General features: G+C 46.2%; 1 protein-coding gene across 2 annotated transcripts in view; it reads right to left on the bottom strand.

Annotated features, from left to right (window-relative positions):
* Positions 1-15,187, bottom strand: part of Gabrb3 (gamma-aminobutyric acid type A receptor beta3 subunit) — a 240,930-nt gene that overhangs the window by 28,683 nt on the left and 197,060 nt on the right. For both annotated transcript variants that reach the window (XM_005357820.3, XM_005357819.3), the window contains exons 5-6: positions 10,468-10,550; positions 7,635-7,772 (exon numbers count right to left, since the gene is read on the bottom strand). In XM_005357820.3, coding sequence (XP_005357877.1) covers positions 7,635-7,772; positions 10,468-10,550 — 221 coding nt within the window. The remainder of the gene's footprint in view (positions 1-7,634; positions 7,773-10,467; positions 10,551-15,187) is intronic.

Here is a 15,187-nt window from a genome sequence, read left to right as displayed (position 1 = left end):
AGACCTGGAAGGAGGTGGGAGGTCCTTGGACTTCCCACAGGGCAGGGAACCCTGACTGCTCTTCGGGCTGATGAGGGAGGGGGAGTTGTTTGGGGGAGGGGGAGGGAAATAGGAGGCGGTGGCGGGGAGGAGGCAGAAATCTTTAATAAATAAATAAAAGAATCCAGCAAACATGCAACAGGAAGACTTGAACATCCTAACTCAGAAGAAGTAGAAGAAATCAACTTTAAATGTAACCTTATGAAAATGATGGAGACCATTAAGTAGGAAGTTAAAAACTCCCTTAAAGAAATGGGAGAGAAGACAAACAAAAAGTTAAAAGAAATTAATAAATCCTTCAAAGATACCCAAGAAAGCCAAGAAAAAGCAATCAAACAGGTAAAATAAACAGTTCAAGACTTGAGGACCAAAATCCCAACAAAATCCCCTGGGAAGGGGAATTTGAGATTATCTCCTTGGTGGACTGGGGGCTGGTGGAACTAAGAACTTCAGGGAACAAGCTGTGGGGTGGCCAGAGGGGGAGAAGGGTGACGGAAATGACTTTAGAGGGGGCTTTGCTGGGTCACAGCTGGGGTCGGGTAGAAGCCTGGTGCAAAGGAAACTCCCACGTGTCTACAAGGATGGCCCAGCTAAGACTCTGGACTGCAGTGGATTCATAGCCTGGACTGGTCATCCCCTGTGACCAGATTGGGTGGGTTGAGGGGGACAGGGAAAAAGTGGGAAGAGATAGTGGGAGAAGAGAAGCGAGAGGAGACTGTGGTCAGAATGTAAACTATATAAACAAATAAATAAAATTTTTAAAAAGACAATTCACACAAAATCTTGCACAGGCAGCTCATCAAAGATGCTTACCAAGTAGGTACCAGAGAGTGCACTTAAACTAATTAGAAGCTACACAAATGGAAGACACAAGGCATAGCTTACAATCAGTAGGTGATGTCTGTGTAAAGCAGGAGTATGTGTGTGTGTGTATGTATGTATGTGTGCATACATGTGTGTATCTTGGTAGGATATCAATCAGGGAACTTCAGGCTGGCTGGTCTGTCCACGTGTGTGTGTACACCTTGGTAAGATATCAGTCAGGGAATCTCAGGCTGCTTGGTTTGTCCGTGTGAGTGTGTGTGTGTGTATGTGCATATGTGCTTGCGTGTGTGTGTGTATATGTGTGTTTCATGCGTGCGTGTGTGTGTGTGTGTGCCTTGGAAGGCTATCAGTTAGGGAACTTCAGGCTGCCTGGTCTATCTGTGTGAGTGTGAGTGTGTGCATGTGTGTATGTGTGCATATTTGCATGTGTGTGTGTATGTGTTTGTGCATGTGTGCATGTGTATGTGTGTGTGCATTCGTGTATGTGTGTGTGTGTATGTGTGTTTCATGCGTGCGTGTGTGTGTGTGTGTGTGTGCCTTGGAAGGCTATCAGTTAGGGAACTTCAGGCTGCCTGGTCTGTCTGAGTGTGAGTGTGTGCATGTGTGTATGTGTGCATATTTGCATGTGTGTGTGTATGTGTTTGTGAATGTGTGCATGTGTATCTGTGTGTGTGCATTCATGTATGTGTGTGTGTACCTTGGTAGGATATCAATCAGGGAACTTCAGGCTGTCTAGTCTGTCCATGTGATTGTGTATGTGTGTGTGTGTGTGCATGTGTACCTTGGTAAGATATCAATCAGGGAACCTCAGGCTGTCTGGTCTGTCTGTATTATTGTGTGTGTGTGTGTGTGTGTGTGTGTGTGTGTGTGTGTGTGTGTGTGTGTACCTTGGTAGGATATCAATCAGAGAACTTCAGGCCGGCTAGTGTGTTCTTTGATAGGCTATGACGCAAGGACCCTGAGGCTGACTAGTGTGTGAACCTTGGCATGGACATTTTGGAAAGCAGTTTGACATTTCAAGTTAAGCTTGAGTATTTCCAATTCTCCTTTCTGATATATTTACCGTTCATCTGCATGTATATTTATAGCTATTCAAGCCACGTAACTCCTACCTGTGCAGAAGAAGGGGAGGATTTCCATAGATTATGACTTATTTACAGACAGTATAGTAAGGAGAGTGAATGCTGGTGTGGAGATGAATCAGGACTCCAGTGTGAGGCTGAGGCGAACAGCTGCTCTGCAGTCCAGACTCTATGACTCCCTTAAGCAATGCTGCGAGCCAGGCAACAGCAGCTTTGGTGTCATAGGACAGTGGCTGCCTTAAAGGATAGAGGATTCCTACCCACAAAAGGACCTGGGGGCGGTTACTTCAGCACTCACTTCATGCAGAGTCGCGAAGACTCACTCCTGCCTTCCTAACGTATTTCGATGCATGTGATCAAACAGAAGCATTATGAATATTAAAGTTACAAGTATCTCTTTATGGAAATTTCTCTATCAAATCTTTCCTCGTCGTGTTGTCTTAGCCTGGGGCCCATTGGGATATCTACCACCTAAGGTCGGACATCCCTCCCCCCACCTTGTGTTCTCTTTCCTTCTCTCTACCATCAGGAGTGGATTCTAGGGACCTTGTGCAATCAAACAACTACTCTACCCCTGGGCTGTACCATTGCTACATTATTGTTACTTTTCTTTTTAACTTGAAATTTTTAAAAAGTCAGTTATTCATTAAATATTTTTGGTATATCCAAAATATTTCAGTAACATTTAAACTTACTATATTTAACTAAACAGAAACTAGGTACAATAATGAAAATTTTTTTATTGCTACTCCTGCAGAGATCAAGGATCTTATCTGAGTTTATCCAGCGGTTATAATATTTACCTTATAAAATATTTTTTTCTGAGGGACGTGACCAGATTCACTTGCTAAGTGAGAGGGTTCAAAAGTGAAGTTCAGGAGATGAAGAACTTACCGCACTGCCGAGGTTTGTTTTGAGGCCCAGAACAGATCTTGACTGAAGGAGTCACAAAACTCTAGACATGTTTGTTTTATACCTGTTTCCTGGAATTTCATCAAAACGTTCACGAGTCTCACAGAGGTGGACCGAGGTCTGCTGGCCACACAGATGTGCTCATGTGGAGTAGCTGCTGGAGACGATCTGAAGTCTAGCCCAGGTACAGACGTGAGATAAGCCACTCCCATCTCAGCTTGTCCTACACTGTTCTTATGGGTCTATCTCTCCTTCCCATGCTTTTGTGCTTTCTTAGAAAAAAAAATACCAATTAAGAGTTCTAGATCTGAGTTAACATTACTGCTTCTAAGCACAAGGAATCACCTGAATATGATCGTAAGTGCATTCACCAGAATTAGAATTCAGAACAAGGAAGGAGCACAGCTAACAGGCTAGAATTTCCTCAAGAAACCAGTTGCTTAACCAAGTCCTTAATGCACAAAATTCCCCTTCTCTTTTCTTATTCCTGGGAGGACCCATGTTGGGCGCTTGATTAAATTGTTGAAATGCTGAGCACATGGTTAAGAGCAAACATGTTTACTCAGTAGACTTTTCTAGAGCATCGGATGGAGTGTGGGATTAACACTGGACAGATGACAAGAAATGATACCAGATGCGACTCAAAGGTTTCTAAAGGAAAAAGAAGGAAGAAACCGGAGGAGACGCTCAAGGAAGAGGAACAGCGGCATTGGCAGGAGAATCGCTCCCTGTAGAGTTGGCATGGTTCAGGACAGAAAGGGAAACTGTATCAAAGGGAGGCTAGAATCTGAGCAGAAGTTTGAAGGGCAGCAAAGAACGAATGGTAGGAGGCAAGAGGATTAAATTCAGTAAGAGAAAAGCTCTGAGTGCTAAGCTGAAGAGCTCACTGTGAGTCAGGGACTGAAGGGGGAGGGGAGTTTCAGAGTTGGTCAACGGCTTAAGGGATATGGCGGCCTCTGGCTAACACAGCAGCTGAGCAGAAGAGGGCTCAGTGGTAGGATGTCCACTTTTTTCTTGTCTTAGGTGTCTTCTGAGTATTGGATTAAGACATTCCAGGTTCCCAGGTTAGGATGCAGGGGCCTCCAACCCCAGGACCAGTTCCTAAAAGCCTGCCTAGTAGCCCAGCTCATCTAGAATGCATGGTCTTTGGTACAAGACTGGTTGCAAAGGACTCAGATAGGCATGGTGCACAATGGCCCTGTAGCTATTGGTTCTCTCAACTTCATACCCGGTACAGCACCTTTTGTAAAGCAAACTACCTGTTGGTGGAAGAATTCCACAACATAAAAATTTGTGAACTAACCAAGTTGAGAGTGTAGAAACTGCTGATGGAAAAGTGCCCAAGGTACATTGTGACTGGCATGTATGAATAGTCTTGAGCATCACCATAGCTGTGCTTTGAGTATCCCTATGTCCATTTGCCTATACCATCACCCCTTCAGCTCTCTAATGTATTTGTTTGTCTGCTTTGCAGTGCGAGGGACTGAACATGGACCCCATACCAATCAACATTGACAGCTTCCAATTTTCTTCTACTTTAGCATAAGCTAATACATTTCTAAAGTATGGGCTCCAGGGACATCACTGACTTAAGACTGACACACAAAGGCCACTGCGGTGGGAGTTTGCCCTGGGAAGCCTGAATCCCCTGTCTAAATGCCTTTCTAAACACCCTTCAGAACGCGGGGGTCATACGTGGAACTGAAGCCTGTTTGTTTGTTTGTTTGTTTGTTTGTTTGTTGTTTTGTCACTAATGAAACCAGCTGCTCTTCCAGAACTCTCCAGCGACTCTAGAGCACAGCTCGCCTTAGAAGCAGTACAGTCCTCATGCCATTCAGGCACAGCGAGGCTTTGTGTGGATGATATTTTCTTTGACATGTGACATTTCAATTCTTGAGCATAGAATGTCTCTGAGTTTTGTGTTATCTCTTTAATGCAAAATATTTATTTAATTATCTCTTCTGCAGAAATGATTCGTGTTAACGTGTCCTGCCAACCAGCGTATTCTCTCAGGTCAACAACTGTGCGTGACTGAAGCTGCTTCTCAAGTGGACAGAGACCTTGCCTTTTCCTAACCCTTGTTGATGTGGGAGGTCCTTCTGTCTGTGTGTTGCTTTTCGTGTTCAATGAATAAAGAAATTGCCTTGGCCTGTTGATAGGGCAGAACTTAGGTAGGCGGCAAAGACAGAACTGAATGCTGGAAAAAGGAAGGCAGAGAGGGAGACACCATGGATCCACCACCAGGGATAGACATGCTGGAACTTTGCTGGTAGGCCATGACCTCGTGGTGATACACAGATTAATAGAAAAGGGTTAAATTAATATGTAAGTGTTAGCCAATAAGAAGTTAGAGCTAATGGGTCAAGCAGTGGTTTAATTAATACAATTTCTGTGGGATTATTTCAGTTCTGGGTGGCCAACAAACAAGCAGGCCCTCCTCCTACACCTTGTGAGACAGTTTGTTTCTAGGTGATAAAGTCCTTTTGAACCAGATTACTGATTGGAATTGCATTAATTCATGACACCAGTGGACAGGGAAACATTGGGATCATATTTAGCTTTTAAAATATCTTTAAGACGATGAGGGTTATGCAATTTCTCCATGTATGGTTCAATCAGTATCATTCAAAAGTAAAAGTTCTTTAGGAGTGAGAGGCTTTAGAGCTGATATCAAGCCCAACGTAGGACCGAATGAATGCAGAACTCAAGTCAGGCCGTAAGGAAGACAGCGTCAACATTGTGATGTCCTCACTAGTCAATGCACAGCTTGAAGACTGTGGCATGCATGCTTCCTTTTCTCAACAAATAAAAACACAGGTGATGGGGGAGAGTCTTCTGTTTTGTGTTGATTTCATTGGTTAAATAAGGAGACTGCCTTGGCCCTTTAATAGGACAGAAAATTAGGTAGGCAGAGTAGACAGACAGAATGCTGGGAAAAAGAAGCCGAGTCAGGCAGTCGCCATGATTCTTCCACCTGACACAGACGCATGTTAAGATCTTCCTGATAAGCCACTCCTCATGGGGCTACACAGATTATTAGAAATAGGTTAAGAGGCTGAAACTAATGGGCCAAGCAGTTTTCCATGTAATTATTTGGGGTAAAGCTAGCTGGGTGGCGGGATGCAGCCACGCCGCTCATCACTACACACAGGTGCTCAAAAGATCAGTGCCAGTCCAGAGCCAGGCTAAGGGCTGCTCAGTGCATACCTTTCCCTGGGCTTCTGAGAGAAAATTGCAAGAGGTTCTTATATATGCATGGTCCAGTCACAAAGGGAACTTTGTAGACAAAGGCAGGCATGGGCAGGATCTCTTTGCTGTGGGAATACTATTGGCATACCAGTGTACTTTGAGCAGACTTTTTGCACATACAGCTTGAAGCACAGGATAGGTAAGTTTCAATTTTATACATAACAAATTACCAATTTTCTTCAATGCATCATAGCAATTTTCTTGATTGTGCACTGCACACAATCCCTTAACGCTACCAGAGATCCTGATCTTGCTCACTCTCCACCCAAAGCGAGCACATAAGTGTGTCTTACATATCTGCCGGCTATGGATAAGCAACACCGTATGCAGACGGACCTGATTTCTTAAGAATTCAAGCTTCTCTCTGCTAACACATTGACTCATGGAAACCAGGCTGGAGAGAGAAGATACAGGTCAAAATGTTGAGCCATTGTACAGGTGCTCAATGACAAATGCTCCCGTCTCGGGCAGGGAGCAAGCCCAGGAGGGAAGGGCTGGGAATGCTGTGAGTAGAAGTGGTCCCACTGGGGACACACATTCTTGTCAAGGGAAAAATAAACCATCAGTAGGGATGGAAGGGAACATAGGAGTTGTGCAGCAACTACCTAACCAAGCCAGGGTAGCTGCGGCAGTAGAACAGGGCAGAGGGCATCCCAGAGAAAAGCAGCAGGAAGGTGAGATGAACTACACCCAGTTAGCAGAGGAGAAGCAGATGCCTGTGGTTCGGGAGCAATCACCCACGGGCACCAGGCAGACAGCAAGTGGCCCGCTTCTTTAAGGCCATCACAGCCTGAGATGGATTCATAGCTGTTGATTTTTGTTCAAATATGAGAACAGTTCTCTTTCTCTTAGTGTTTTCAACCTTGTTTGTGGACATGTCTATTTTTTATAGTTTACAAAATACCGTCATTTATCATCTCTATTGTGCAGAGCAAGCAACCAAGATGCAACGGAGATGCCACCAAAGCCATAAAACACACCTGACAATAACCTCATTAAACCTCAGCAAGCCAAGACAGAAGAAGAGAGAAGTCACCTTCTCTGGCTGTGGATAGCTGGAGGAAAATGTCAGTGAATCATGTCAGGCCATAGTAAACTTAACCAACAGGCATTTGGAGAAGACCGCATAGAAAGGGTGGAGTTGGCAGCAGGGACCTCTGTTGTCCTGGATCACCGAAACTGAACTGCGCCCAGGATGAGGAGAAGGTGACCAGCTCCTGGGAGAACATCTCCTATCACCCCCGTTCTTTTCTCCAAGGACATCAACAGCCTCTTCTCTAACTTCCGACGTCACACAGGGACCAGGTACTTACTCACCCACCGTCATATGTTCTGCGGCATACCCTGGGGAGCGCCCTGCTCTCAGGTGGTCCTTTCTTCTTTCCACACATACCAGTACTTTTTATATTCAAGCTAAAGCAGTTCGTCGGAGGGTTAATTCCTGACAATACATGCAGGCCAGCGAGCAGACCACACTGTCGGTGCAGCCAGCACCCTAAAGGGACCAAGAGGGGACACAGGAGTCACCTGTGGCGAAGACAACATTCCTGGAGACCAGACGGTGCTCCACGATAGAGAACTGGGGGAGCTCGATCCTTTCCACGCCGGTGACAGCCTTGTCCCCGCCGCGCCAATAAAACTCAATGTCATCCGTCGTGTAGCCATCTACCAAAAGAGAGAAGCAGGGACACGGTGGATAGGAGACACTGTCACGTGACAACAACGAATAGCCGAAGAAATTATCTTTGCTAAAAGGAAATAATGACTCTGTTAGATTTAAAATATTTTTAACGTGCACCTCCGTGAGAAACGTGAATAAATTAGCTTCAGGGTATTTGTGTGCTACCTCGGCAGTCTACTTTGTACCAGGATGGGGTTCTGGGAGATGAGAGCTTGGGACCAGAGTTCTCAGTGCAAAGCATGAAATCATAGACACCCGGACAAAATCCAGTTGAGGATTTAAGCACATCTTTACAGTGAAGAACAAGATGGTGGGGGAAGGCAGGTACCAAGATTCAGGGGTGGTTACAGAGACTAAGGGCCCGCTCTCCCAATCATGGCCTGGTGACAAAAGCTCTCTCACGGTGCCTGCCCACTTCAGAAATTCGGTTTGCTGGGAGACTCCTGGTCGAGTTACGCTGGCACAGGTACCCTCGTGATGACAATGAGGACTGTATCTCTCACCCGACTCTGGGGACGCTGCTCACATTCACGTGAAATGCAGGCAGCATTCCCCAAGATGAGCGAGTCAATGGGAAACAAAGCATAGTCTGAACCTAATCTCCCGGGAGTCTCCCAGGAGATCACAGCCAATTATGCATTTATTTATTTCCGTCTCTCTCTGTGTATTCTTTATTTTTGTTGTTTCTTTTATTTTCCCCTCTCTTTCTTCATCTTGCTCCTCCCTGCTCCTTCCCTTCTTATTCCCTCCATCCTCCCCTTTCTATGCTCTGTTATCGCTTTTCCCCCTTCCCTTATTTCCATCCTCCCTGCATTCCCATGGAGTCAGGTCTCATGACCCAGTGTTAGAATGTCCCATGCCATCTGCTTCGAGCTGGAATTACAGACCATCACATTCACTTCAGCTTTTCAATTAGACCAATAAAACACAGATCTGACGGAAGATGCTGCAATGTAACAAAAGTTGGAACATGGAACATATATGTGAGTTCCTGGGGTCCTTGTGAGAAGTTTGGCTTCTTTTGCCCATTGCATAGAAAAGAGCTGAGCGCTCTAGGGAGAGGAGTGGTGTAATCAGGTGTTTTATTAGGGAAGGGATTGTTAGGTCTTGAAGCCAAGAGGAAGGTACTTAGCAATAGGTGTCACACTGTGGTCTACACAGAGGGACAACAGAGTGTTCTCCGTTGTGAGGACCACTGCAGGAGCCGTCAATGCTGAGCTACTGGACTATGAGAGCATCAGATAGATTAGTTTTATATATGTTCCTCCTGTGTTTCTTTTCTATCTCTGTTGCTCCAACCTAACTTTTAACCCTTCTGTCCCTACTCTGGAACGTATGAACCTGCTGCACCTAAGATGGTAGCAGAAGTCACTCCAAGAAGGTGGCTCCCGGCAGGGGCCAAAGCTGCTTCTTACATCCTACACAAAAGCTCATGGTCACTTTCTAAAATCCCCACCTTCTCAGCTGAGACTCTGGCCTCTCACGGCACAGAAGCTACCTGACTAGGATAATCCTAGGAGCTGTAGGGATTTACCATCTCTCCTCTGAGGCTCCTAAGCTCCATGGCCAATGTTCTTGGGGCTTCCATTCTGCATTACTGGATGTGATTTTATATTCCTAATCCTCAAATCCACAGCTGTCAGGAAGCATGGACCCTGGTGCCCTCTAGCAGTAAAGGGAACAAGATGGCCAACTTCAGCTTCCCACTGTGCCCTCCCTCAACATGTTGAAGCATCACATACCCTCCCCCACCACAAATACTCTTCTATGACACCACCAGGGCAACTTCACTGAAGCAACCAAACCTCTGCAGAACACCTGTTGAGACTCCTAATAAACCAATCAGTGAAAGACTCAACACAAACGCTTGTTGGGACTAGTAATAAGTCAGTGTGTGACAGGTCAGGATCCATAGGTGGTACCCTTCAGGTGGCATGAGGCACACCTCATTAAATGTCAGTAATCCAGCTTCCACTCGCCCACAGAGGCACACAGCACCGAATTATCAATAAGGCCTCCGCACACCCCTCAAATTGAAGAAAATTGCCAAGGTGCAGAAATGGCCAGCTTGTAAGACTGTGATTCTGGCGGGAAATGATTCTGCCCAGGGTCCCAGCAGCCCAACCACTCAAGCGTGATGAAGCAGATTGTAGGAAAATTACATCTCGGTGTTTGCTCTCTTCCCGCTGAACGAATTGAGATGGGGAACATTTGTTTTCTCCCATTTCAGCACAGAAAACAGACTACTTAATCAGATTAGATTGACGGACAATTTTATACTGAGTCTCTCTCTCTCTCTCTCTCTCTCTCTCTCTCTCTCTCTCTCTCTCTCTCTCTCTCACACACACACACACACACACACACACACATACACACACGCATGTGCACACCCCTGTCTTTCAATTCTTCTGCTTGTCTCTTTCTCTCTTTGTGTTGACAGTAAAATGGCAAGAGTTAATTCTCTAATACATTGTTTATTCGTGTGTGTTGGGAATGATACCCAGGGCCCTGTGTGTGGTACGGAAGCATTCTACCATTGAGGTGCCCCCTCCCCAAGCCTAATCTTAAGATAGTGATGAGCTGAACACCTGGGATGCTTTAGCAGAGATGCTAACTTACAACAGCAAAAATGACCAAACGCAAAAGGCAAGAAAAAGGAAGGCAAAGTCTGATACGCACAGCTTTCGATTTCCAGGGTGCAGTTCTGCTCATCCAGGGGGTATCTCCTGAGGTCCATCATGCATGCTGCTGTTGTGGTGATCCTGTAACACATAGTGAGGGCTGGCGTGAGAGGCTTGTTGAGGAACAGGAGGGAAACTGCTTCTAGACAGACACAAGTCACATCCGCAGAAGCCCCCCCTTCCAAGATCCACTGGCCAAAGCCCCCCTCAAGGCACACTGAGAATTCTGAATGAATAGGGCACTCACGGAGTACACTACATGAAGATGCTTTATCATCCTTAGCAAGCTTTATCAAGAAAGTGATGCTATGCTTAGCTTCACTTCCTTTAACTGGGTTAAATCGACAAATAAAATGTGTGCATATTAACGGTGTGGGGGACAATATTCAGAAACATGCATGCATGACAGAATGAAAGTGAGAAGAACTACATCTATAATTCAAAACTAAGTACGCTTTTCTGAATCAGGTATTTATCGAGCCCAAAGTTCCATCCCATTCCCTAGAACAGAGCCTATAATGAGAGGCTTACATTTTACTACATGTTCTCTTATTCATCTCCCACATACAACCTGAGGGCAATGCACATGCATACACACACATGCACACATGCCTACAAGGCTGGGGGCATTGGGCATAGCAGCCTCCCACTCATGGTGACACCATAGAGAGTCCAAGTGACAATTACGGGAACTGGACGGTAGGCCCTTCTCTCCAACAGCCATCTCTGCCATCTAGAATCTATTCAGACCTTCCCATTTGGGTGTAATAATGATCCGTTTTATCTGTCCACTTGAGACATGATGTAAATAAGTTCACAGTTTTGCTTCATTTGGAAGAAATACTGAGGAAGCCCCATGAACACAGAGAATAAGACCCAAGAGCCTGCATGCTGTAACAGGAAAGCCTCCAAGTGAGGGATCAGAGAAAGCACAGGCTGTGTTGGGCTGCAGGGGGAAGAAGAGTAGGAGCAAAGGACTGTGCCAGGGCAGGAAGAGAGAAGACGAGACTGTGCAACACGGCAGAGCCTCTAGCTCAGCTCCCAGCCTCAGCAAGGTACCAGAGTGACCGAGGGAGACTGGCACCATTGATCCCTAGCGGAAGGGAGAAGTGCAGGGTGGCTCAGGCCACAGGGCTGAGAGCTTAAGCCTCTTGAATGGAGCTCGCCCAGTTTGACAAACCCTCGTGGCGCTATCAACCCCAGCCTTCCCACCCTGTTAGGTAGCTTCTGTCTTTCTTTTCTTCTTTCCCTCTCTTTCTCTTTCTTCTTCCCTCTCTATTTCTTTTCTCTCCCCTCTTCTCTTTCTTTTTCTTGTCCTGAGAGGAGAATGACTAACTTTGAACTCCCCTTCCCCAGTTGACCGCAGTCTGAGAACTACGCTTTTTTTCCTGAGGAAGAATGTTTTTATTTAAATTTAAATTTTAATAGTTTATTTTTTTAATTGCTTCAATAATTCAACTTGAGTATCACTGGGTGAGCGTGAGGGTTGGTGTGAACTGTCAACTGTCAAAGTTAGGATCAGTCGAGAGATGGGCCTCTGAACATGTCTGCCAGGGATGCTCTTAACTGGGTTGCTTGAGGTGTGAAGCCCCATGCTGAAAGTGGGCTGAACTATTTCCTAGCTTGCACCTCGGATTGAACCAAGTGTGTGTGTGTGTGTGTGTGTGTGTGTGTGTGTGTGAGAGAGAGAGAGAGAGAGAGACAGAGAGAGACAGAGACAGAGAGAGACACAGAGAGAGACAGAGACAGAGATAGAGAGAGAGAGAGAGAAGCCCTGGCATGCACATTCTTCAGACTGCAGATGCCATGAGACACTAGACACTGTGATGTCCCCTCCCTGCTGGAATGGCAACTGGAAGTCTGAGCTAAGAGAAACCCCTCCCAGGAACCTGCTTTTCTTCCTGTGTTTGTCATAGCATCAGGAATACATCAAGACAGTGACGGTCTCTGCAGTTGATTTTTTTAAAAAAATATTTATTTACTTATTATGTATACAATATTCAGTTTGTGTGTATGTCTGCAGGCCAGAAGAGGGCACCAGACCTCATTAACGTGGTTGTGAGCCACCATGTGGTTGCTGGGAATTGAACTCAGGACCTTTGGAAGAGCAGGCAATGCTCTTAACCACTGAGCCATCTCTCCAGCCCCTCTGCAGTTGATTTTTAAAAGGTTTTTCTTTTTTGCTTTTTGCCTGAGACACAGAACTGACTGGAATCTCCCTGGCTTCTGGACATCCTTCACCCACGGACAGAAAAGCAGGGGACCATGAACAAATAGTGATAAAGGTAATGGCTGGTGTCCTGGACAGACAGATACTAAACCCATCCCCATGCAGTTGGCAGTCTGCTGCTCCTGTTCTCTGTCTCTCTCTGTATAAATAATGATACATAATATTAAAGTAAACAGTATTTATAACCTATTTCTTCTTTTCTTCCCTTCGTTTCTCCCTTTCCTTCCTTCATTACCTTTATTTCCCCTTTCGTCCTTATCAGTGTTCTTTGGATTGTCTTCTTGTCCTAGGACATCAGTGCGCCCTAGCTGTGTTTAGGTCTGTGCCATGTACTTCAACATTCACCGTTTCACCAGCTGCTTAGTTAAGTCTGTTATTATTCGTCTTTGTTATTATCATTCCCATTTGCAGATGCACAAACAGGGGTTACAAAGAGCAAGTTGCTCAACATGTTCCTCGAAGGCAGAGCGATCTCGGATGCGGGCAGTCTGTACTGCGCACCCTAGTGAATCTCTGATGCCTCTTTGCCTTGTATTAATTTCTTAGATTCCCCCCAAATACTGAAGAAGACAGATGTGAGCATTAATTGGGATGTTTCTGGCTGACTACTTTCTGATCTTGCCAACCCTCTCAAATACAACCAGAATTACAGAACTCTGATCCCGTTGTATATCCCTACCTTGCCCTACATTAATGCAGTCATTGCATTAAGCTCCATTTGCAAAAGGGCAGGTTTGACTACTGGCTACCTGGCTCCTTGTCTACTTTGGTTTGAGTCTATTAAGTCAGACCTTAGCCTGTCCTGCCCACAGCTATCTTTTGGTGTCAGAACAGCACTTCCCACAGCAAGTGACCCGAAAAAACTCAGAGAACAAAAGAATTGGAGATTAAGGGACCAAATCAGGTTGGAATTGTTGGCAAAGAAAGACGTCCTGGCTCTTCTTGGTGCAAGGTGATGGATAGGAGTCAGCAGGGGATGGGTACCCACTGTCAGATACTCTCGGGAAGATCCCTGCACCCTTTTAGTTGCCGGGAGCTCAGTTTTCAAGAGTGGTTCACTGTTGAAGAGTCTCATGGGAGGCCCTGCTTCAGAGACCAGGCAGCCACTGTGAATCTTTATGGCGTATAGTGAAACCATTCGGAATCCAATCTACTGCCTTCCATAAGCTTGACAGCCTCCCCTCAACTCAAGACAACAGTGAAACATGCCTTTGGCTCAGAGTTTGACCTTGTCACAGTGACAGAATAAGCTGTGAATCAGCACAAGAGGTCCTGAACTCTACTGAGCATCTCTCTCTGTGGCAGAGGCAGCGCCACAGGCTAGCTGTTGATGTTCAGGTAGCCACTGCTCCCAATCCCTTCCAGCTGCCTGCGTCATTGCTCACTCATCTGAAAGCCGAGTGCTTTGGCTAATGGAGGCAGTTGCCACTGTCTGTGGCCTAGGAGCTCAGGGGCTTAGACTGAGCACCTATCCATTCTTCTTACACAAGTACTTACAGAGAAATGGAGAGGTCACAGGGCATAAGCCGGTGATTCCCTTAGGCAACCGTTTGTGTTGTTTTATGGAGTATCTAGGGACATACATTTGCAGGAATGTCTACAGCTTCTTGCTATGGAGACTCCTTGAGGATGTTGCTGGGAAAATCACCAAGGCAAATGGAATCTATTGCAGCCCTGGCCTCATCCCCTAGAGGAACCTCATTAGGCAGGCATTCTTTGTCTATCTCTCAACAATGGATCAACCCTAGAACTGCTTTGTCTGGAGAGAAGTAGATGGAATAGCTTGGTAGTCACCAGAGGAACTGGTCTCTTTTCTCTCTTCCTCTAACACAAGAGAGCTCTGCCAGGGGAGTCTACTGGTCCAGGAGAATTGACAAGGGGACAGACAGGATTGAGAGGCACTGTCTTCTCAGAGACCACCTCAGCGGGATAGCACTCACACCCAGACTGTGGAAGGGCCAGCCAGGCCAGCAGACACACCTGTTGATCCCCCAGAAAAATGAGCACTGCACCCCTACCACCCGCATTCAGGTCTCCAGTTGCTTGTTATTCCTCAGTGATGCGGCAGATGGTAACTGAGCACTTCCCAAAGCAGAGGTGTCTGCGTCTGCACTGACTAAAGCGACAGAGGCAGCGCCGTTCGGCCCTGAGTCACTTCTGGAGCAGGGGGCTATCTCAGCTTCTCTCCTATCCATTTGTAAACCCTCTGAGGGCAGAGCTACAGAAGGGATCAAAGCAGCATTGTGATGAAGATCAAAACAGAGAGCAGAGTGCCCGCAGTGCCCTGCCAGGAAAGTGGCTACCCAGAAATTCTTAAAGAAAATACCCCAAGACTCAGCTCTCTCGAGAAAGGGCAGAAGAGCTTCCGAGCATCTGAAAAGCAGCTTGCATCCCCCTCCTACTACCTCGATTAGGATGCCTGGAGGTGAGTCGAAAGCACACTCCCTCCACTATGCCGCCCTGACTATGGTGCTCGGGGGACTGCTTG

This window comes from Microtus ochrogaster, chromosome 22 (assembly GCF_000317375.1).
Source record: "Microtus ochrogaster isolate Prairie Vole_2 chromosome 22, MicOch1.0, whole genome shotgun sequence".
Taxonomy (NCBI): domain Eukaryota; kingdom Metazoa; phylum Chordata; class Mammalia; order Rodentia; family Cricetidae; genus Microtus; species Microtus ochrogaster.
The sequence above is the reverse complement of the archived record's forward strand: the minus strand, read 5'-3'. Positions and strand labels throughout refer to the sequence as shown.